This window comes from Boleophthalmus pectinirostris, unplaced genomic scaffold (assembly GCF_026225935.1).
Source record: "Boleophthalmus pectinirostris isolate CB_2022bp ecotype Guang Dong unplaced genomic scaffold, ASM2622593v1 HiC_scaffold_4, whole genome shotgun sequence".
Taxonomy (NCBI): Eukaryota; Metazoa; Chordata; class Actinopteri; order Gobiiformes; family Gobiidae; genus Boleophthalmus; species Boleophthalmus pectinirostris.
Window position 1 is genome coordinate 18,389,277 of NW_026571353.1, and position 23,064 is coordinate 18,412,340.

Below are 23,064 nucleotides of genomic sequence, written 5' to 3' on the forward strand. Positions count from 1 at the left end.
TTCAAGTCCAGACCTGTATAGTGATGCATTTCTACTTATATGTTTACTTTTTGTTCCATTACATAATTACAACAGGGTTGAGGAATAACTTCAGGTCAAGACAGGCATTTATAAATAAGACCTCTTTCTTTGCCTGGATTTTATTTTAGCTAAGATGCACAAAAGCATATTTATTATAGACCTCTTGTCAATTGCTGCACTGTTTTTTCAGCCACCCTTTTTGTCATTTGTGCATAGGTACTGTCAGTGAAATGCACTACTGGACATTTAACAGACAAATCCACATCTCTGAGCAGTGGGCACACGCAGCACATCTGCACACTTGAATGATCAGGTAACAAACATTTAGTCATCTATAATTAAAGGTCAAACGAGGTCTAAACAGATACTGAGAGGAAGTCTATGTTTATGCTAATGCCTTGTCAGACAGAGGGGGCAACGATTCACTGACACCATCTATTAATAATGAGACAAGATGCAGAAATTCACTGTAGGCACCAAACAATGCTACTGCTGCTGTGCCAGGATCTGAGTGAGTGCTCTGAAAATTGGGCTGTGTGTACATCCAGTGTTGTAAGGGAATGAGGTGCATGAATGGATTTGTTTGTTTATTGATGTTTGTGTTTGTCTCACACCAGTGGCCTTGTCTGAGCTGTTTGCAAACAAGCTCAACAAGCCTTTCCACAGTGTGCCAACCACTGAAAGAGGGGTAGAAAAAGGCAGGGTATCCTTTTAGGGGGCATTATTATTAAAGCAGTATACTGAACAAAAGTTGTGACAAATTCATCATAAACTGTGTTTGTTTGTTTTTTGTTTTTTTATTGAACAAATCCAGTTGACCAGTTTAACCTTTATTTATCTGTGCAATAGAAACTTGAAAGTATACATAATTATATCTACTTATGGTGTTGCTTCTGTATATTTCTATGTTTCTGTGTGCCTGCTCATGTTCTCTGGCATCTTATATTTTCTATCAAGCCATTTTATATCCCCTAGACTCTATGTAGAACTTTAAACATTTTCTTTCTTTTTAACCCCAATAGCACTATTTTTCCTATTGCTTGTATTTGCCCTGGTTAGCCTGGATAAGCCTGAAAGATCCAACAATGAACTTTAATGATCCTACAGCCTCTGTCAAAGAACCATGGGGCCCTTATTGTCTCTGAACTGTGATCAAACAAGAAGAATGAATTCCTGCTGTTAGTGATATCATTAGTCTGTGTGTCATGTCTGTACTGGAGCGCCAAAGATAAAGCTTAGTTATTGGTTGCCTTTTCATTTTTCTTTTTTTCCCTCTCTCTATTACTTTCTCTTTTATCAATTACTTGGACAATTGATCTTTTTGTCTACTCCAAAGTGTCGTTATTTTTATGTGTGTGCAGGATTTGCGTGCCTCTCTGGTGCTCTGGCTGTAATCGGATGGGACATTGGCTCCATGACGGCCCGCTGCCCCCTCCACCCCCCACTGAGGGAGCGCCTCTATCCTTATTGCCCTGTCATGTGTGTTGGACTGCCACTCTCCATAACCGGCTGTGAGTAAAGAGCTACCACTAATGTTATTGAAGGGCACTGAGAACTTTGCTGGTTGAGATTGATGGAAATTTGTATATATAACTAGCTACTGCATCAAATATTTATGTTGTTAAAGTACTACGTGTTATGACTATACGAAATTAAATTGCAATCTTACCCAATATGTGCAATGTAATTCTTCAACAGAAAGACAATATGCTACAGAAAATATCTTAATAAACAGTCATATTTAATCATATTTACTTATTTATGCCACTCAGACAATAACCCAATCCCAGTAGTGATATATTCTGCTCATTCATTGACCAGCTCCAATTTTTGTAGTGTTTAAAAGTGAGAGCCACCCGCGGATAAAGCAGCTCTATCAGGCAGTGGTTACAGATAATCGGCCATCACTGATCAAGTTAGTCTGAGCCCCCTGACCCCGGCCCGGCCTGTCTGCTGTTAGTTTGACCTTTGAACTCTCCCTTTGTTTTTCAGACGCTACGCACCCCACACATAGAACACACTGCCGTCTTTGGCCTCTTATCCTTGACAGCCCCTGTGCTCATATGAAGATGTACTCAGGCGATTTCCGAGCGGTTTCAGCCATAAAGTCTCATTTAGGGGGGAATTAGCCCTGGCCCTAGTCTTGTTATGATACTGTGCTTAACGGCATTAGACCATTCTTCTGGCTTTTAAATAACAGCAGGATGGATAGTGTCATTCAAATAAACCTCTGCAATCCTACTTTCTTGTATTGTAAGTAATGGTCATGAGTTCATTGTTTTACTCCTTTTTTCTATAGTGCTTATTGATTGTAATACATGCTACCCACAGGGACATTAACATATACTTAAAACATTACAGTGTTTTGCATCAATATGCTTTTAAATGTGACATGCTTACATCTCAGAATAGACTAATTTAGGGTTTATTAAATTATTTTAACTCTCAGGAGGGTCACCATATTTTAAATACTAAAGGGATTGCGTAGTTGTAAATAGTCTGTGCAGTAGTTCTTTCTAAGACATAGTTCACAGGGTTATCCAGTACCAGTGTAAATCTGTGACTGGTTTGGTCCTCATGAAGGACTGCCCCGTCTCCACAGACAGAACACCATCAAACCCATAAGTGACCAGGACTCTAATCAACTTTAGTAATTACACTCCATCTCAGAGCACTTATTCTACACCAAATGGCATCTCTAATGGTGGGCGCCACACAAATCTCCCCCATTGACCTGCAACTCAAAATACACAGTTACAGAATAGAACATATCCTCTGGAATTTAGTCCTTAGCATTTTCTATATAATTATAACTGCTTTCTGAGCTGAATCACACTCCATTTTATTTGGGTCTGCAGGCAAAATGTATGGCATTTTAAAATGCCACCCTCTCCAGAGCACATGATGTTGTAGCATAATGTTTTTGTTTTTTTGATGTTGGGAGATAGTTGGGAGATAGTGTTTGTTTAGGTAATTTTGGCAGATAATGACAAGCATTGCTTAGTCTTTGATCTCTGGGCTTCATCAATCCTCTGTTGCACATGTGTGTGAGAAAGTCTTCCACTGATGGATTAAGTGCTTTAGTTTAGACATATGTATGCTTTGTGTTTAATATTACTTTACCACTCCACTAAAGCTCTTCGCTCTCTTTACAGCTGAGCTGTGTTACTGTACATGTATGAAGCAGTGTCATCCATCTTCAGAGCCAGGGTCCCCCATCCTTCTCTCTCCCCCTTCTGTTCTGGACGTGCATTTTCTGCACTGAAGGGTTAAGGAGGAACAGACCCACTGAAGAGTGGGCTGCTTAACCTCTGCCCTTGTGGTGTATGAGAGAGAGGGAAAGCAAAGACTGTGACAGATGTAGTTCTCATTTAGACATTTCCTTTAGACAGTATTTTAAACATTTGGAGTTACATGTGCATGTCTATAGAGCAGGTTCAGACTACAGCAGAGAGCAGAGGCTGCAGGTGTAACAGTTGTGTGCTCATAAATCTCATTGTATGGGAGTTTCAAAGATGAAGGGAGCTCGCTCCTCTCTGAGGGCAACAGGTTGTCCATGAGGGGGTCCAGCTGGTCCACAGGGAAGATGCCAAACAACCTGTCAGAGATAAGAGGAGTGGGACAAACTATGAGCACATCCCAGAACAGGGCACTCAGCGAGCTCTGAGCGAAGAAAACCATCCCAACACAGGAGCATAGTACACACTGTTAAGAATTTACCTGTCACTGTCCCACAGTGATGAATGGGATTATGGGAACGCACATCCAGGAGTGAAAGCAGGCTACTGCTGTTATCAGCTCCTTCATAAAGATACAAGCATTAAAATGCTCTGCACTTAAACGAGTTTCCACACACTGTGTTCAGTGCACTAAAATAAACTCTTTTGGAATGTTAATCGTTGTCTTAAATAAAGAATCAGCTGACTGAGATGTGAAAACATATCTGAAATTTATTATTTTTAATATAAATTTGTCCATAAAACAGACACCATTTGTAAACCATTTGAGGATAGGATCAGAAAATAAAGTTTAACAAGTACCTCTGAAAACTACTGCTTTTCAAGAGTCAACTACAAATATTTACAAATGTAATGTAATAAATACTGGCAGGAGCAATAATACTGTTAAACATTTTCTCCCAGATACATTTTTGTTCTCAACACACACAAACTCACTAGTACATACTATATATTTACACATACATACTATAGGATGGATTAACTAGGATTGCTCTCTAGTTACTGATGACTGCAAAAGCACCATGGTACTGCATAGGAGGACTGAACAAACAACTCTACAAAACTAAACCTCTGAGTGTGCACAGGTTTGGAGCGGTGTATGTAATTTGACAAAATGCATAAGACACACAATGCCAAATAGTAGACAGAAGTTGATTGACATGATTATATTTATATAAGTGTGTTTGCTGAGCAATCCTTGCATGTCAGGGATCATCTCTTACTGCTGAATAATTCATAAACAAACAGGACTGTGTCGGCACACACACATATATACTAACGGCTCTCTGAAGAAAAAAAGGAGTCCTCTGATTGGCTGATTCTCTGTGAAGAGAAGAGCTGATTGGTCAGCTTAGGGTGACTGAGAGGACAGCGGTGACAGCTGTGTGATGCTGAGTTGTGCATTTACCCAGAATGCAGTGGAAACAGTGTTTACAGGTCTTTCCGCCTGTAGCTTGGTCCAAAGTGTTTATCTCCATGGTGCATCGCCTGCAGCTACTTCTGCTTGTCTCACTGAAATTTACTCAGAGCATTCTTAAACTGATCTGACATGGGCTTAACAAATACACACACTCACAAAATAAATGACTTTTTCCATCGCTGAGACAAAGCAAGGAGCATTATTTGCTCCAAATGAAATGTCTCCCTCAAGCTCTATGAGAGCTCTGATTATATTGCTCAGTAAATGTGGCTGTTTGACAGTGGGCCACAATTTACATTGTTCACCATAGATAACCTGGGAGTCACTGAAAGGATGAGCCAAGCTCTGCTTATGGCCTGGAATAACAGACCACAGACAATACAAATACACAGTTAAGGTGTTTAATGTGCGCTCTTTAGGAAAGTCTTCCCTAAATATCCATTTCTGTCTTCATTCAGGTCACTTATGATTAGTGTGACAAAGGAGCTGAGGTCCAGATTGCATTTCAACAACAAAACAAGAGAAACATAATGTTGATAGTCCAAAATGGGCAGTTGACCAGTATTTTGATTTGTCCTTAGAATTGGTTAGGAGGCTGCGCTCCACTCCGGCAGCCCACAGCGCACATGTGTATGACTCTCCAGCGTGTGGTACAGAGGGGGTGACACATTGGGGGTGTAGCGAGAGTACTCTCTGAGTGGGGGGCTGATCTGTCGGCTGTGAATGTTTTGGGAATTCTGAGTTGGTCCATTCTGGTTTGGATAGGACTCATGTGCCATGTGCTCCCCCAGATGTGGAGAACTGTGGTGGGTCACAGCACTGAGCCGGGAGCCGGGAGGGTTGGAGATGTAGGGGGGGTGGGGAGTGTATGGGTATGGATCCATGTTGGTCATGGCAGAGGGCACAGGGCAGTTGTAGGACCATGATGTACAGCTGACTTCATCCAGTCTGGTCTCTGAGCCTGCAAACATGCATGCCTGACGCTGTCCCATGTCTGAGGGGTACGGGGCATCTGTGAGACCCAGAGCAACATTGCTATGCAGCCCATGAGATGGAGGGAGAGAGTAGGACGATGAGTGACAGTACATCTCTGTACTACTTGGAGAGTCCCCAGTGAATGCTTTCTTATATGGGTGCCGATTGTCAGGAGAGCACCTGTCCTCTACTCCTGCAAAAAACAGAAAGAAGTCCATCAAGGTCTGTTGATATAGATGATTGCATTTAGGTAAATTAAATCAGCTTTTATGGGTTGTAATAAATAGCATACCTTTCCTCTTGGTGCATTGGTAGGCCTGTGGTTGTTGCAGATGCGGGTGTAGTAGGCTGTAGTGAGTGGAGGAGGGGCTGATCATCTCTGGGCTGTGGACGCTGAGCCCAGTGTCGCAGCTGAATGGGGACCGGAGATCACCAGAGGAGCCCCTCAGGACCCGAGCCTCTGTGCTGAATGGGCTGGTCACAGGACACGTTCGCTGCCGAACCGTACTGCGGGGAACCACAGGGTAGTCTTTACTGAAACACAAATACATGAACATTTACTGTATTTTCAAACAATGTTGACAAAGAAATGCTTTATTAAATGATACATAAAAGTAGAGTGACTCTTGAATACATGCTGGCATACCACTGCAACACATTGGTATTGTTTTAAAAGGATGCATTCATTTTTAACCTAACTTTTTGACTGGTGGTACTCATACATGTGTCATTCATCTACTGTATTTTTTGTGTTTCAGATCAGCTTCTGTGCCCCTTTCAGCTCTGATTTCTTTCTGCGTTCACTGCCCTCCTGATGAACTCTGTGGTATGTAGGGGACAGCGGGCCACATCTCCCTGACTCTCCATCCGATAGTGACACACACACACAGCTCTGAGATAATTCAGCGCTCTAAAAATAAACATCCACCCGTGTGTCACTTTAGATATACTCCTTTCTGCTTTCTCTACATCAACCAAACTAGTTCAAAATATAGTGCATCCCACCATTGTTTTTTTTTTTTTTTTTTTTTTTTTAACATAAGCACTAAAATCCTTCAAATGCCTACATGTAATGTTAATGTAGATTAGTTAAACTCCAGGTTGATTCACAGCTTTTCACTTTCTAACATATACGAAATGTTCAGGTGACAAAGGCTGAACTCAAAAAGCAGAGTTCACACACTTGTGTCTTGCACCATATGGGTTCAGTCATAACAGTCTTTCCTCAGGTTATAGAAAAGAGAGAAGTAGAGACAGGAGTGTGTGGCTGCACTCACCCCTGTAGTTTGGCCATGCGGTGTAACTCATTGTCATCTCCACCTCTGAAGCCTTTAGCAAACGGATTGTTCTCGATTTTCAGCTGTGTGATCTAACGATGAAACATAAACAGTAAAAATAACATTTTAATAGCAGCTGCTAATAATGTTCCAATAACAAATAACCTTATATGACATGAAGTAAGAATGCAATAGTTTTTTGTTTTTTTTTACATATTATATATATATTTTTTTTAATAATTTGTGGCTGTCAAGTGAAAACTCAGTGTGACTTAAAGCATGGCAATCTGTCTTTCTAAACATCAAGGCGACTGGTGCAGCCAAGATCAAGGGAATGAAGCAGGTCATTAGAGCAGGCTCTCACACACAGCCAAGTCTCCCTCTCCAAAAGCATACACAAACGCAGAGAGAAAACGAGAGGGGCTATTGAACACGGCAATGGCAATAAAAATTCAAAAACAAAATATTTTTAAATGTCTTGACTAAAAATAAAGATGATTTCACCATTTTATAGAACAAAGCATCTACTTCAGGCCTGTATTGATCTGTTAAAATTCATTGTAGCTATAACTTGCATTCTATACCTTGTGGTTCTGGTAGGACGTTACAGCGATGAAGGCCGTTTCTGCAAAGACATGGGTGCAGAAAGCTGTATTTTTGGAGCCAAAGCCGTTGTTCTCATCCGCTTTGACAATGTGGAGGCGTGGCTGGTACTTGTGCATGGAGTTCAGAATGATCTGCACCATGGAAACGTTGAATAATGAATTGCAGTAAAAATGAAAATAACAATTAAATTATAATAAGTCGTACATGAAGACATTAATCACACTGCAAACAGAATACAAAATAAATACAATAAAATTACTATTAAGAAAATATCATGATGATGTAGAACTTACAAGGCATAATAAAATATATGTAATATTGGCTAAGTGGTCATCATATTAGCAACATAATAATTTAGGTAGGACAGATATTATTTGTTCAATACTGCAGACCATGAACATTTTTATTTTACTGGCCTGTTACAGAAATGTGTAATCAACTAAGGTATTATATTATAATACCTTGTTTTGCAGAGTTTTGATAACAATGCTCGACTGAGAAAACTTAAACAGTAAGTACTTAATTTAATTTGAGTGGCTAGGCTAATTAATTAATTGTTGACCCAAACCTTTAATAAATAAATAAAAACACCCTCAGTATTTATTGTTGTCAAAACAAAACACTAATCACGGGAATTTATTTATAAATGTATTATTTATAATGGTAGGTGCTTTTAAACGAAGGTGTAGGCTACACAACAAAGTGCTTCTGATGCATAATGACACAATTTGCGCATGGCCTGTGTTCCTGTTTTTTACTTGACTGAAATAATGTAGCCGTACTCACATGCCCGAATGGGTCCAGGTGGTTGTTGGTAAGTTTGAGTTTTTGGAAAGACACAAGTTGGCGGCTCCAGTGCGCTCCTGTTGCCGGAGAATCCGGGTGGACGTATAGCCTCCCGGGCATTGCAGGCTCTGCCTTTCCCGTAACTGACCTAGAGTCATGACAAATGTTAAATGCTATTATGCTCTGGGAAATTTTGAGTATATATACAGTTGAATTAGAAAATTATTCAATTGTATTATAATGCGTCCATTTAATATCGATGTAAATAGCAAACAGTAATAATTATAATGATGATACAAAAATACATATAAATGTGTGTGGAAAAACCCCAACATAGCCACTAGTAACCAATTTTGCCTTTGCAGGGCCTTGTATGTTGTTGTGAATTGACCTGGTAAAGCATGGCACACAGGCCTTGATACAAGTCTGCAACCAATGGATTTTCTCAGCGTAAAGCCTTTGAAACTATGGCACGTTGAATGGGAGATTTAATCCAGTGTGTGCCGCCTGTCCGCCCGGTGAACCCTTCATACTGTGATTTAACCAGCGGGCAGACACAGGGGAAACACAGGGAACTAGGCCATCCCAGTCTGCAAGAAGGACCCGACCTTTACACAGCGCGGGCATGGACAACGAGTGCTAACATGACAATGACCACGAGTAGCCATAACCATTTATCAAAAGCTTTCGATTGCAGGCCCTTCTGAAAAAAACAAAACAAAATACACACACACACACGCACACACACACACGCACGCACACGTGTGTGTGAGTGTGTGTGTGTGTGTGTGTGTGTGTGTGTGTGTGTGTATATATATATATATATATACACTGCTATTTAGGCTATCTAAATAACATGGTAACTCATATTACCACTGTTGGTCTATCTAAATATCAGAAATTTATCAAATAGACTATTTCTCCACTATTTCAACACAAAACAATTTGTAGCCTATATAAACCTATTATTATAAAATGTTAAAGAATGATGAGTTCCCTGTGCACGTGTTTGCCAAGTAAAGGACGCATGTAATTGTGCGTAAAACTAACCACTTGTTGTCTGCAAATTTATAGCGATGGTCGTCCCCAGGCACGATATCCATGAGTAAGATGTACTTGGTTTTTGGGTTAAGTCCCGTGACCTTCACTTTGTAACTTGGGAACATTCGTCTAAACGAAACACAAAGTAAAGAGTTCAATATGCATGCATGCATAATAGGTCTAGTCTACAGGCCATAGTTTTTAGTTGTTTTTTTTAATCATGGTAACTCATATTACCACTGTTGGCCTATCACAACATGGAGATTTTTGTAAGTTTTACCTTCCTGCCTTAGTGATGATCATTTCTGTTCCAACTTCATCAAATTTTGTCCAAAGATCCCTGTCATGAAGAAAAACTTTAATTCCCTCCATCCCCTGTAGAGAAAAGTAACTTGAGTCAATACAATGCTGTACAAACATTAAATTCATTTTTTTCCAACCCAGTGTCGCTTTCTTAAAATTGTACCATTACCTGCTGATTGGTGGTGGTCTGGGGTGAGGCTGGGGAATTTAAAGAATAGTTTTCAGTTTCTTGCTTTCCTGTATCCTCATTTGGAGACTCCATACAGTCGGAATCTGGGCACTCTGCAAGGCCAAACTGGTCACCTCCGTTTGCCATGTTCTAAAATATTCAAAACAAAATATTCTAATATTTTTCATTATTTTATTTAATTTTTAAAAGTATAATTATTTGTACAGTAGTTTGCAGTTTTGGAGCTAATCTATCGAGTTACACAGAGGGCGTCTGGACAAAGCAGTGACGGTTCAGTGAGCTAACAGTCTGCTTTGTTAAACACTCTACATGCTCTTATGTTGCTCCTTTTGCGGACTATATAGCCACTAACTTTATTCTGGAAGATAACCCATATTAAGTATATGTAAAGGCAAACAGTGCCAGAAAAGTTAAGCAAGATTAGAGGTAACTGGATTTGAACCATTTTGCTTATATATTTTTCAGTACCTTTAACAAAATAGTAGGCCCCATTAATTATACTTAATTATAGGCTAGCTAATGATACGAATCTACATTTCATTAGGTTTCACAAATAGGCTACACAACATAATCTACTGTTTGAAGAGCCTTAGCTTTTTGTTTAATTTGGAAATACTTTACCTCAAAATCACTGCTGCGTTGTTCTCACCAAAAGTACGCACATCCTGCGCTGCAATTTGGATTAAGTATCCCTCTTTTCAACTCTTTTGTGTGTCTGTAAACTCCCCAATAAAGCTGAGAAAACGATGATCCTTGGTTGTTGAAGTCCAGAGAACCTTTGACTGTAATAGTCGCGCAGTGTGCTCCGCTGCCTCCTCCTCGTCACGTCCTTTGATTAAAGTGACACAAGTTTATTTCCTTTTGATCAGGATTTCCTCTGTTTTGACCCAACACTAACTGTGGTCTGACCGCGCTCCTCACGTCGGTCATTACCAATGGTGAGAGTCCTCCTTGTGCGCTCCGCGCGCCCATAGACGTTAAGATGGGGCAAGAGCGGCTACAACTCGAGCGCACACTGGCCAATCACAGAGGAGCTCGCTCACGCGTAAGCATCCACACTTTGGATAGCCACATGATTTAATTTTTGACAGGAATGGCTTTCCCTAATTGCACAACTATAACTAGCACACATATGTGCATTTGTGCCACTCACAATAGACATTTTTAGGCTTACTTTCATACCACGCTGCTGGAAAGCCTAATTAAACACTATTATAGGCCTATTAATTTTAGCTTATATGATATTATCATATTATTAATATTATTTTATAAAAGCACACTTAAGAAATCCTGTTCGCCTTTTTGATGTACAAATGTTGATATGTGTGCTGCAGCGTTTGTGATAGATTAAGATTGATTGGCGTGGAGGACAGTACACTGTTGACGCGAACGCGCATCACATTGAGTGGATTACATCGGATCCACCGAAGGCATCCCGAGTTGAACGGGTCACTGAGAGGTCACTGAGCACCCGGTATCGCTAATCAACGAGGTGCAGCCGAATTCTGTGTTTTGATTTGGGTAAAATGTAGCCATTTCACCAGACCGGTTTAGACCCGGTGTGGTGGAACTGGGGCCAGAGCGTTATGACCGTGTGGCACATAGTCCGCGCATTACAACAACCTTTGTTTCTCTGCCTAATTGCATTGAGCACACAAAGGGGAGAAATTTTCAACCATTGGCTGAATAGCTCCTTTGGTTTTGACGCACGTGGTGCCTTACACTTTGGGAGCACGAGTGTGAGATCCTTAATTAATTTTATTCGAAATATCGGCAATGTTCTCAGTGTAAATGTGTAAGAAATAAAAATAATTCTACCGAGTGAAGGCCGTCTAATTGTTCTTTTTGTAAGTCTAGAAAACATGTGTTGCCTGTTTGAAAGCTATTAAATTGTGTTTTATGTGTCCAATCTTCAATTTGACCTATATTGTACAATTTTTCAATATTAGTCGATTCTGTTGGTGTTTATTTTATATATGTATTTTTATTATTTGAAGTATTTGCATAAACACTGAAATTCTATAAATATAACCAAATAGGCTAAACATTTTAATAATGAGCCTCGTGTAAATTGAAATTGCTTGTAGTGGGTATTTTATTATAGTGTATAATATAACAATGTTTTAGTATATAATAAAACTATGTTTTTTTTTTTTTTATATTAAAACATATTTTAATAGTTAACATTTGGATTTTAACACACACAAAGACTCACTTACCATCCACTTGCACCATTTGACGTGTGTGTTAAGATTTACATTAGTCTTAGGTCAAAACATATAGGCTATTACAATTCATGTACACAGTGTCCATTACTCATGAGAAGTATTACGCACGAACAGAGCAATTAGGCCTACAAGTGACCCACGTCTGTAGCAGGCCTTCGTTTGGCGATATTATAGGCTACATTATTTAAAGGAAGCACATTTGGATATTATTAAAATGTATAGTTTAACGCAACTTTAAAATAAAGGAAAACAAAAGATAACATAAATTGCAAAACTTTCACGTTAGTGAATAGACAGTATAACGTGTTCTTAAAAAGCGTATTCAGTTTTTTTTTTTTTTTTTAACCTTTCTGTAACTTTCGGCTATTAACAAATTATCAAAGGCAGAAATAAGTGTGTATGTCTAATCTATTTTGCCATGACGCCTCACCGCTGTGTGGTTATATTAAATTATCTTAAAATCGATATTATTAAGTAAAGTCACATTGGAAATATTCATTTGTTAAATTAATTATATTAATTCATGCCCTGTCTCTCAGCTCATGACCAGAGAGGTAAAGTTTTGTATTTCCATACCTGGAATGAGGCTGGGCGGCTCATTATTGTCCCATTGTGGTTAGAACTGAGTGGACTCTCTGTTTTGGGCCTGGAGGAAGTGCTGAATGGTCCCGGGACCTCCTGCACTCAGCGACTCTGTCTCAAACACCTTGGGCCAGCCACAAGCCGCATGTGTGTGTGGCATTACGGGGCAAGGTCAACCCATTTCTCTGCAAACAATCACATCACACAGGGCCAAATACATTCCAACCCCCCTGCGTGCGTGCTGTGCGTAAGGTGGCCTGATGTGGGAGCCTTCCTGGGAGGGGTGTTGGCACCACTCCAAACGGGGCCCCCAGGTTCCTGTGAAAGAAAATCTTCTGTTTATGTGGGTTTATATTAGAAAATGATCTGTATCTGAACCAAAGAGCAACCTCTTTATGTTGGAGTAAATGGATCAAATGTTATTCCACAATTCAATCCACACAATCAGAAATATGCCTATAAGTATTCTACTGTTTCTATTGATTTCTTGATAATAAATCTGTGCGGCCACATTGCAATTGGAAATTGTGAAATGGTTAGTCTAAGAAATTAACAGATCTTTTAGTGCTGTAGCTCCCTCTAGTGGATGCTTAATGTAAACAAGAACAAAAAAATGTCAGTTTGTGTAGGCCTATTAATTATGATTGAGTAATACTTTTTTGGTAGATTGAAATTAAATAAATAAGAAAATAAGAAAAATTCAACTTTGTGGATGAGAGACAGATTTGGAGGTCAGAAGTAGTCTGTAGTCAGTCATGTGGACAGATTAACATTTAGGGAAGTGTCTGTCTGCCTTCAGACTTTGTCACTCACAGGCGTTAAACTGAAGTGTTAAGTGACCTTTTTGTGTCTTCAAACAATAAATGTAACCTCGGAGGCTTTTTATAACAATTTTGAATGGAAGGTCACATCCAAAGAGCACAGAAACTGCCCACAAGGCTTATACATTCAGTTCATCACTTACTGTGGTTCTACTACTATTGCATTGCCTGCTACTAGACCAGAAACCAGAGAAAGATAAACTGAAAAATGTATGATGCAGCTGTTTTGAATAAGTACAAAAATTAAGCACATCATCTATTTAAAAAAAAACCCAAATAAAATAAAATAAATAAATAAATAAAAGGGACTCCAAAAAGCTGAAAAGATTTTGTTTTTATAAGGGTATAAAGTAATATTTGTACTTCCTAAAAATATGTTTGCTTATCCTAAGTATATTATCTGTATATTTGTATGTTTGTAGAATGCATTTTAAGATCTTGCTGATAGATTGCCAAAATATCATCTACAACAATCATCAGGATAAAAATATAATATTGAAACTTACATTTTTTGTGAACATCATCTGTCCCTAATCTGTCACAGCAGTCACATGCTCAGTCTTTACATCCTCACGTGTTATAACTTAAGGCATTTTCTGCTCCAACACGATCAAAAGCACAGAGCCCTCCAGCAGAGGTCTTCACTTTTTACACTTGTTGTGTGAAACATTTAACCACAGCCGTGAGGTCTGAATTCTTCTGTGTGCAAGTGTTGTGACCGCAGGTGCTTCAAGGTGGCAGTGTAAACACCAAATATGTCAACCTCAGCTCTTTATGTGTGAGATAATAAAAACTAAAGAAAAAATTACTTCTTAAAAAAATCTCATTTAAGACACTCAATAACTGCATGTGGTTTTCCACTATATGGTATTAATATTTAAGCAAATATTTAACAGTAAATATAATACAAAACAAAATAAGCATAATGCACCAATAACTATTAGAATAGACAGTACCACAAGTGAACATTAGATGTTTTTATGGTCCTCTATAAAAAGGGATTTACAGTTCAAGAACAAAAACACATTAAAACAATAGCAAAGTGCACAATTCAATTTCATAGCAGTGGTACAATTCCTGAATATGTTTCAACTTCAAATCACATTCTCTATTTCCAGCTGTACTCTGATATAAATAGTACATTCTCAAAGGTACCATGAATTTATTGCCATTGTATTTATTAACATCACTTCAATAAGTTCTTCCATGTGTTGATTATTTAAAAATAATAGTTATGTCTTTCAAGACATCAATGTGTTTTAGCAATTAAAAACATTTTGTAATATTATTATGGCATCTGTGTCTTGGGTTTTCCACTGTTGTTACAAGAAGTGGGGGTAACAAAAAAAAAAAAAAAAAAAAAAAAAAAAATATATATATATATATATATATATATATATATATATATATATATATATAAAATATAAAAATACATGTTTTAAAACTTTTAAGTAAATTGATAACATAAAGCCAAGTGCAAAAGAGGAGTAAGTAAACGCATGTGCCTTCATTTCTAAATTGCAAGCAACATTTATAAAACAAGTATTCAAGTTTTGAAGAATATTGGTAAAACACTACTTCCAAGTTTCACATTTAACTAACACTGTTGTTATTTCTGTCTTCGACGTGAACAAACCCCAAAATACCAGCAGTACCCACTACCTCCAGCAGGAGGACACATGCTAAGATACGGGGACTTTGTCTCAGTGTTACTTTCTGAGCAATGAACACTTTGTTTTACCAGTCACATTCAAAGTGCCAGGCTTTTGTCTGGATCTAAACGTCTGTGGTGCGAATGCTGTCGTCATCCAGACTAAAGGGGTAACAACTGCTGTGGGGCTGAGGTTGAGAGCGGTGCCTTCGCCTCTCACTGGCCACATCTCCAGATGCAGCCAGCATCCCCAAACCTGCAGAAGACCCTGCAGCTGTACTCGGGCATATGGGGAGGACTGACAGCGAGTTAGAGGAGGAGGAGGTGGAGGAAGATGTAGATGAAGATGAGAGAGAAGGTAAAATCGGTAATGAGCTGAAGGCACTGTCGTCCTCCTCTACATCCAGAATGGAGGGTTCCCCGGGGGGCACAGGAGTCCACGGCTGCCAACCTGGAGCCACGGAGCGGGACTTCTGCAGCACGGGTCTGCGCTCCTCTGCCTGAGCACTGGAGTCTGAAGAGACTTTGTGAGAACGATACAGGGAGGACGCCCGCTGGAAGAAACATCTTATGTTAGACGGAAAGAACTAAAAAGATGTAACCGTAAAATACTAAAATCCTAATAAATACCTTAGATGGACCTCTAAAATCTTGTATTTTCATGTCAATGTCTCTGATCCACCCATGCATTTCATCAGGAGAGTCTGTCTATTTATTCAAACATAAATAAAATGTTTAGTTTATAAGAACAATAAGTGCTGAGTGTGTCCACTTTGAAAACATACTTCTATTAAATGTTTTTTTGTGTTTTTTTTAGTTTTATTTGTTTATGAATTAGCTATCATGTGTTTTAAAATAAACTGGCTTTCATTATACAGCATACCGTCTTAAAGACAGTCTCAATCAACCTTCTCCCCTCTATGTAAAAAGTTAGCTATTGTCCCATGGGAAGAGACCGGATGTTATTGTTGGTATAGAAACAGGTGGCTGTGTCAGTTCACAAAAACAAACATTTCACGCCCCTTAGAAAAGGATTTATGCCAAAAATCAGAAGCAGACAATAGACAATATAGAAAAGTAAGTAAGTTAAAAAGATAGTTATTTAACATAATTCATAAAGTTGTATTTCTACCTGAATGTAGAAAGTGCGGGAACCAGTAATGATCTCAAACAGGTTATCTCTGAGTAACAGATCCCTGCCAGACACAGGCCGGTGTTACATAATGCATTGCACTGAAATAAGTCAATGCTAAGCACATGGGGATATTATAAAAAACTGGCCCCAGTGTGACTGCAGTCAGACTCTAATGACTCACCCTGACTTGACGAGACATTCATGGACTTTCTGAATGTCTCTCAGAGGAACAGACCGAAGAGGCTCCTTGTCCTGCATGCACATTCAACTCCATTAAACAGCACAATAGACACACAGAACTAAGTTAAATATAATTTGTGCAGCTCCTCACCGTCTCAGATTTGTAGTAACTAATGGCATTATCATCCAATGTGAAAAATCGTCTTTTCCAGTTTTTTCTCTAAAAAACATACTGAAATGTGAATACAAACTTGGCTTTGATGACAGCATGACATAGAGAGTAGTGCTTACCACATTTCCCTGTTTCACACAGTATCCACACCTTAGAACACCCGGCCTGCTCCTCTCTCTGTGCTCAGCATCTTCACCCTCATTCTGAAACCATAAACACAACCATCAGTCATGATACATCCTGTAGTAACCAGCGACAGACTGCCAAACATTACAAGTACCACTATAGGAGTGTGAACCACGACTCCACCAATGATCTCTGTCTTGTAGGCCCGCTGTTTCCGCCCTGTATGTTTTGGCAAGGGATCAGTGATAATTGCTTTACCATCAGGCCTAGAGGGTGTTGATCCAGATTTTGGGACCTGTAATAAAGTATATTATATAATATTAAATACACTTGCAGTATTAATAATCTGTCTAGAAATAATGGGATTCATTCATGTTTAAAAGTGAAACTTTTCATGATAGAGGGCTGCTGGTCTGTGTGGAGATTGCATAGTTTTGCCTGGAATGTTACATAGTATGGCATTATTCTTATCTATTTCTATGTAGACAAGCAGATGATGCTACATGGCCAAGTTACAGGTCAGATCTGTGGAGAGGTGACCCTGCTCACAGATTCAACATATTTTTTGAGCAATAATAGTAGTAGAGCACTAATACCATACTGTGGAACATTCCAGGCAAAGCAATACCCAGAGGAAAAGTAACACTTTAAAAAACCTTTTAATAAAGTCGTTAAGACGCAAAAATGGGTAATAAGCGACAAGGCCCCTCTCATACAATGGGGAAGTGAAACCACCAGTGAGCAGCAGTGCTTCCTGTGTCACGCTGCAGGTGAAAGAAAGGCAAACACTGTCTTAAACATCTGCTACCAACAGACATCTGGACAGCACCAGTCAACAAAGCACCGCTATCATGAACACACAAATTTAATGCAAATGTAACTTATAATATTTTATCTACCTAACAAAGCAGCCTTTTTAGTTTCCTGTGAAATCATTTGTTTGAGTAACGCCACCCAAAAACTTTCCATCAACTGTGTTAGAGCCAGATGCTCAATTTGACCACATAGGGTTAAGGAAACCACAAACTGCAGCTTCCCTCATCGAGGTAAAAAGAAAATCCCTTACCATTAACCGCTTGCTAGTTCGCCAATAATTTGACTGTACCGAACTTCCTTTTCGAGCTAACCATTTTACACAGTAATTGGCGTGTGTGTGATGTACTCACAGTGATCTTGCTGGCCTTATTCAGAGCAGCCACCCACTCTCTCATGTCTGTTTCATCATTGGCTTGAAGGAAATAGCGCCTGGAAACTGCATTTATAACTACGGAAACAGAAATGATTTCATAAATACCACAAACTCACCATATTATGTAATACATAACATGTGCAAATACTATTACTATTGTGTGCCACTGATTTGATGTTTCTTACCAAAACAGAACTCGGTCTTGGGTTTCTGCTTAGCTGTGGCTTCATTCACCTAAGAATAAAAATTTGGGTACTTAATTTCACAATGAACAATGTTCAGGTAGTAGCCAGATGTTGTTATCTATGGTCAGATAGTGTTGTAACTGTATCTGGATCCTCAGAAAATCTCAATAGTCTCTGGGTTTCCTCTGATGCCACATATGACTTGAGGTGTTGGCTACAGATAATCCAAGCATGTTTTAAATTCTTCTGAGATCTGACCTGTAACTTGGCCTGGTGGCATCACCTGCTTGTCTCCATGAAGATAAATATGTATAATGTTATCCTGTGGAACATCCTGTGCAAATAAATAATATCTCCAAAGAGACAAGCACTTTCAGGAGAGGAGGGTTGTAAAAAGTGGGGGCCAAATGAGGCTATAAATAATTTGAGAATGTCAACTAATAATTGAAACGTATTCACTCTTAAAAACTCAATTTTCTCAAAATTCAATTTTCTGAATAGCTGAAATGAAGTATATTTCTAGCTAGCAGCAAAAGCACCATGCATTACATCAAATTACTGTATGCTGCTATAAAAAAAAAAAAGCATACGGTGTTTACCTTGGAGATGTAGGTTAGTTTTAGGCTGCCCACAACGCTGGCTCCACGGGCTAGATTCTGCAAGCAAACACACACATTAGTATTGGTCTAAAGTCCAAGGCTACTCTGCACCAAAATGGACATTTCTACTTCCTGTTATTTTGTACTGGGCACCTGAGGGTTGTCCATGTACCAGAGGAGAGCATTTTCTTGTGTGTCCAGGATGAAATATCTCCTCTGGAAGCGCCCACTGTTCTCCTTCTCCTCTATGTCCAGGAAACCACACACACGGTTGAGTCGGTCCAGATACGGCATGCCTGCTGCTTCACATATCACTAAGTCACCAAAACATGAGAATGAAGACACAAACATTTATGAAAACAGGTCATTTTAATCTAGTAACTGCTGCTTGATCAAACACACACATGCAGTAAGATAACCAGAGCAACTCTCACTCAGCTGTTTTTCATGTGACGTGATTGAGGCTTTGCAGCAGAAAACCCTGCAGCCTGGGGCCCTTCACCACAGCCAAAAATTATAGAGTGCAGTCCATATCTGCACACACACATTTCCACTGGCTAGGCAAGGAGAAGCAGAAAGAAGGGAGCAAATGGGGTGGGATGGTAGGACACACAACACGATGTTACTGCCTGTGAATCACTGTCCTGCAATGATTTGTCAGCACCAAAACTTAGATCTCACCACAATGGCATTCTCTGGAGCATTTCATTAACAAGAAATAAAAGGATTCTTCATTGGTCGATTCTGGTTAAGCGTCCAAACCAACCAACAACCATTGTGTTTTAGATTAAACTTTTTCCCCATTGACTTACAGTTTATTGCATATCAAATATGGAATACGATATTAGTTTTTTATAGTTGGAAAACCATGTAATAAGTATATAGTGTCATTACAGTTAATAGTGCACGTGACACATACTAAATAAATAGACACTACTTTCTCTCTCATCACCTATACAGTAACTGAACAGGACCAACAGACATGCCACACCTTCCTAAGTCCATCAGAGAGAGAGAGAGAGAGAGAGAGAGAGAGAGAGAGAGAGAAAGAGAGACAAAAAGTTGATGCATTATTCTGGACATACCCGCGGTGGAGAGTCAGCGCGCAACACTGCAGCCAGCGCCCCGCGAGCTACAAAACTGACAGGACTGTCCCGCCCGCAGTTAAACCCATGGTACTTATCAACTGTCCCAAAAAGTGTACTGATTCGTCCATCACAGAACTTCTCACTGTCTCCTGGTTGTTTGTGTGGTTGGGATAGAGTCAGATGCCTTTTTCCGGGTTGCTGGTTTGGTTATTAGAATAAACCAGCCCCGGATGTGATCTATAAGCGCCTCTGTCAGCTCAGCTCATGGCCCTCCTCCTGCTCAACGCTCTTGCCGCCGCTGTGTGGCTGCTGGCTACTTTGTGGAGAATGCACGCGCACTGTAAACCTATTGCCCGTTGCATTTTAGGTGCCATATTTTTATACTAAAGGTTTGGTAAGGTGTATTGTGTAACTTTTCTGGTGGAGGGTTTCTCAAATAATTTTCTCCATGGAATCGTAAATGCTTTGGAATGTTTTACATTATGCCATTAAACTTTTCTATCTACAGATCAGATCAGTGCAGAGGCAACATCATTCACAGTCAGAATGCCTGTTTTTCTGGGTATTTTTGAGCTATAAAATCGCCTGTATTTGAATAAATGTAAGGTAGAGCTGTTAATTGTCAAATTGTGGAACATTCCAGACAGAGCAATGGCATATCCATTGCAACAATCTGTGACAAGATGGACTCCCAGCTAGAATTTTGTACCAACACCCCAATTTTACCAGGCCTATCTATGTCGTGAAGACTTTGGTCCTTTGGTGAGAGAGACACTAATGTTACTAATCATTAATCTCACCAATTTGACTAGTTCTACATTTGGTTCAAAGTAGCCCACCACAAAGTTTCAAAACATAAGTCCTGAGATTGCAACACTATTTGCTCAACAACTTGTAGCCGCAGGTGTGTGAGACATCTACAACAGTTGCTTGCTTATATCCAAATCAAATTAATCAGAAATCAACACAAAATGATAAGCTTTTAGTATTTTTTATTTAAACATGTATGCAGTAACAACTAAGCTTAACTAAACATTTAATAACATAATCTTGTGCACAACCAGAGAAGTGCCACTCAAAGTTCCTTCCTTAATCACAGCTATGCCATTGTAGGTCAGTAGTAGCCCCGTGTTGTGAAGCGTAGGTGGTTGAAGCAGTGCAACCATTCATAGGCACACCACAATGAGGTCTCAAGCACAGCCAAAGCGACTACACAATGAACATAGTTATGCCTCAAACACTTTCAAGTTTACAGATGGCTTTACGTCATTTGAAAGTGATTATACTAAATCAATTAATTAATTACTTCCTCTGTTTAAAGAACATCACAGCAACATCTAATAGCACTAATATGTGAAACAAATTAAAATATGCAATACTGCACAAAAGTTAGAATATCAGTTTTTTGCATGCTTTTATTATTATTTTTTTTTCCTTTCTTTGAACTAATTTCAATCGTAGTCCTGACTATCTTTACCACTGTGAGATATGGTCATTGCATTTGCTGTCTATAGTTATGAAGTTCAAATGTTATTACTTTATATAATGTATTTTCCACAGTGCTGTCACAGTGAATAAAATGGGAATGCACTATTTATAAGTTCAGAGGTGGGAGAAGGCAGTGTGTAACATTGCACTGGCGATGAGCAGGGCTGGGCTGAAGACTGTGGCCCCTGCACTGTTGCGGTGAGCCCCGTGGCTGTGGCCTTTGTGGGGGCCGTTACAGTTGTCTCCAAAACAGCACTCCATTTTAGCTCCAGAGCTGCTGCCATGAGCCTTGTCACAAAATGCCTTATAAGTGCATGACTTCATCATTGTGTCTGAGGAAAGAGAGCACAAGATTTAGACCAAGCTCTGAACAGTATAACATCTAGCATAAAGACAATCTTATATTATGTTGAGTGACTATTTGGACCCCTCTCTTTAGTATTAAGCCAATAAAATACCCTACATTTCTTGATCAAAGCAGATGACATGTAGTCTATAACCTAATGCACTAGGCAACACTTTGTTCACATAGTATTGTTGTAAAGTTATAGAAGTTGATGTTGGAGATTTTCTTTTTAGTCCTACATTACCCCCAAGGTCAATCTGTAAATCTGTTTCCCCAAATATTAAATTGGCATAGAGCTGAATGCATTTGCAGGGAACCAAATAAACATATGTTTTATTTATTAAGTTTCTTCTTACCAAAGTGATAGGATACTTGCAGCTAGCCTATTTGCTCAGAATGTAGCTAGTACTCAGTTAAAAATGCGGGTTTTTGAATGTCCCATTACTGGTTTCTGGGAAGACATCCAGTAACCTCAAATAATGACAGCCTTTACTGTCACACGACTATTATTTGCTATGTTATTATCTCAAATAAACATCTTTCCAAGAGAGAATCAAACACATCTGTCAATGGAAACTGCCATGCCTCCAATGCCCCTAATGTAACAATGCTGCCCCCTCGCGGTTACTCACTGGGTCCAGAGATGGTGGAGCAGGCATCAGCATACTGTGGGCAGGAGGCGGAGCCCTGCTTGTTGCACTCGTCCTCATTGGAGGCCACGCACGTGTGACACTTGAGGGCGTGACCTTGACAGACAGAGCAAGACAGAGCGCCTGAATTATGACTAAGCGTGTATGTGTAATAAGCCACTCATGACACTATTATTATTATTATTATTATATTTGATGTTAATTTTTCAGTGACACAATTTCATACATCGTTTTGCATACAGCTATTGAAAAATGGTCCTGGGTAGTTAACATTTATCATGACAAGAACACCTAACCATTACTATTAGGTTAATGTTTTTCAATGTTACATTTGGTTGGAATTTGGAAATTTGAAAACATAAAAACAATAAATAACAAAATGCGAAGCCTCACAGATCAGTAATAAATACATATTATTATTATTATTATCATCATACATGATATTCATTTTCAAATATACTCACAGTGGCAGAGCAGAAAGATAGCAACCATCAAAGAAAGTGCAGTCTTCATGGTAAACTTCATGGTATATATACTTCATAGCAGCTGATCAATATATCGTGAAACAAATGGGACAATGCAGGGGACAGTAATGCTGAGGTGGGACTGAGTCTTAATTCCCATTATAGACTTATCTCTGTAATCTCCATCTATGCTGTGCAGACAAACCCTACAGACAGACACTTTGGACTTAACTAGTCACTCTTATGAAATAAACATACTTGAAGGACTCAATCCTCATGCTTTATAGTCCATGGTAAATATT

General features: G+C 39.2%; 3 protein-coding genes across 3 annotated transcripts; all 3 read right to left on the bottom strand.

Annotated features, from left to right (window-relative positions):
• Positions 1-3,999: 3,999 nt before the first annotated feature.
• Positions 4,000-14,314, bottom strand: LOC110156754 (T-box transcription factor 5). Its single transcript, XM_055161657.1, has 11 exons — positions 13,996-14,314; positions 12,663-12,986; positions 10,480-10,687; positions 9,838-9,987; positions 9,646-9,740; positions 9,375-9,494; positions 8,325-8,472; positions 7,517-7,669; positions 6,933-7,024; positions 5,948-6,189; positions 4,000-5,848 (listed from the first exon to the last, which is right to left on the bottom strand). The coding sequence occupies exons 4-11, from the start codon at positions 9,982-9,984 to the stop codon at positions 5,268-5,270; spliced, it is 1,578 nt and encodes a 525-aa protein (XP_055017632.1). The 5' UTR covers positions 9,985-9,987; positions 10,480-10,687; positions 12,663-12,986; positions 13,996-14,314; the 3' UTR covers positions 4,000-5,267.
• A 137-nt stretch (positions 14,315-14,451) lies between these two features.
• On the bottom strand, positions 14,452-20,028 carry plekha2 (pleckstrin homology domain containing A2). The gene is made up of 13 exons (XM_055161658.1): positions 19,812-20,028; positions 19,161-19,283; positions 18,880-19,040; positions 18,727-18,783; positions 18,128-18,176; positions 17,920-18,017; positions 16,908-17,048; positions 16,747-16,830; positions 16,607-16,675; positions 16,457-16,527; positions 16,273-16,336; positions 15,771-15,848; positions 14,452-15,694 (listed from the first exon to the last, which is right to left on the bottom strand). Coding segments are annotated over exons 2-13 (1,302 nt in total). The 5' UTR covers positions 19,162-19,283; positions 19,812-20,028; the 3' UTR covers positions 14,452-15,265.
• Positions 20,029-20,894: 866 nt separating this feature from the next.
• si:ch211-113d22.2 (uncharacterized) lies at positions 20,895-22,939 on the bottom strand. Its single transcript, XM_055161743.1, has 3 exons — positions 22,763-22,939; positions 22,281-22,394; positions 20,895-21,634 (listed from the first exon to the last, which is right to left on the bottom strand). The coding sequence occupies exons 1-3, from the start codon at positions 22,821-22,823 to the stop codon at positions 21,417-21,419; spliced, it is 393 nt and encodes a 130-aa protein (XP_055017718.1). The 5' UTR covers positions 22,824-22,939; the 3' UTR covers positions 20,895-21,416.
• Between the last annotated feature and the right edge of the window lie 125 nt (positions 22,940-23,064).

Bases quoted from the DNA above. Each gene is read 5' to 3' on its own strand.
- LOC110156754 (XM_055161657.1), bottom strand. From the start codon at position 9,984: ATGGCAAACGGAGGTGACCAGTTTGGCCTTGCAGAGTGCCCAGATTCC. The intron at 9,741-9,837 runs GTAATGGTACAA...TTTTCTCTACAG, and splicing joins AGACCACCACCAATCAGCAG to GGGATGGAGGGAATTAAAGT. The intron at 7,670-8,324 runs GTGAGTACGGCT...TCCATGGTGCAG, and splicing joins ACCTGGACCCATTCGGGCAT to ATCATTCTGAACTCCATGCA.
- si:ch211-113d22.2 (XM_055161743.1), bottom strand. From the start codon at position 22,823: ATGAAGTTTACCATGAAGACTGCACTTTCTTTGATGGTTGCTATCTTT. The intron at 22,395-22,762 runs GTGAGTATATTT...CTGTCTGTCAAG, and splicing joins TATCTTTCTGCTCTGCCACT to GTCACGCCCTCAAGTGTCAC. The intron at 21,635-22,280 runs GTGAGTAACCGC...CTCTTTCCTCAG, and splicing joins CTCCACCATCTCTGGACCCA to ACACAATGATGAAGTCATGC.
- plekha2 (XM_055161658.1), bottom strand. The intron at 18,177-18,726 runs GTAAACACCGTA...TTTTATTCTTAG, and splicing joins AACTAACCTACATCTCCAAG to GTGAATGAAGCCACAGCTAA. The intron at 16,676-16,746 runs GTAAGCACTACT...TATGTTTTTTAG, and splicing joins GTGTGAAACAGGGAAATGTG to AGAAAAAACTGGAAAAGACG.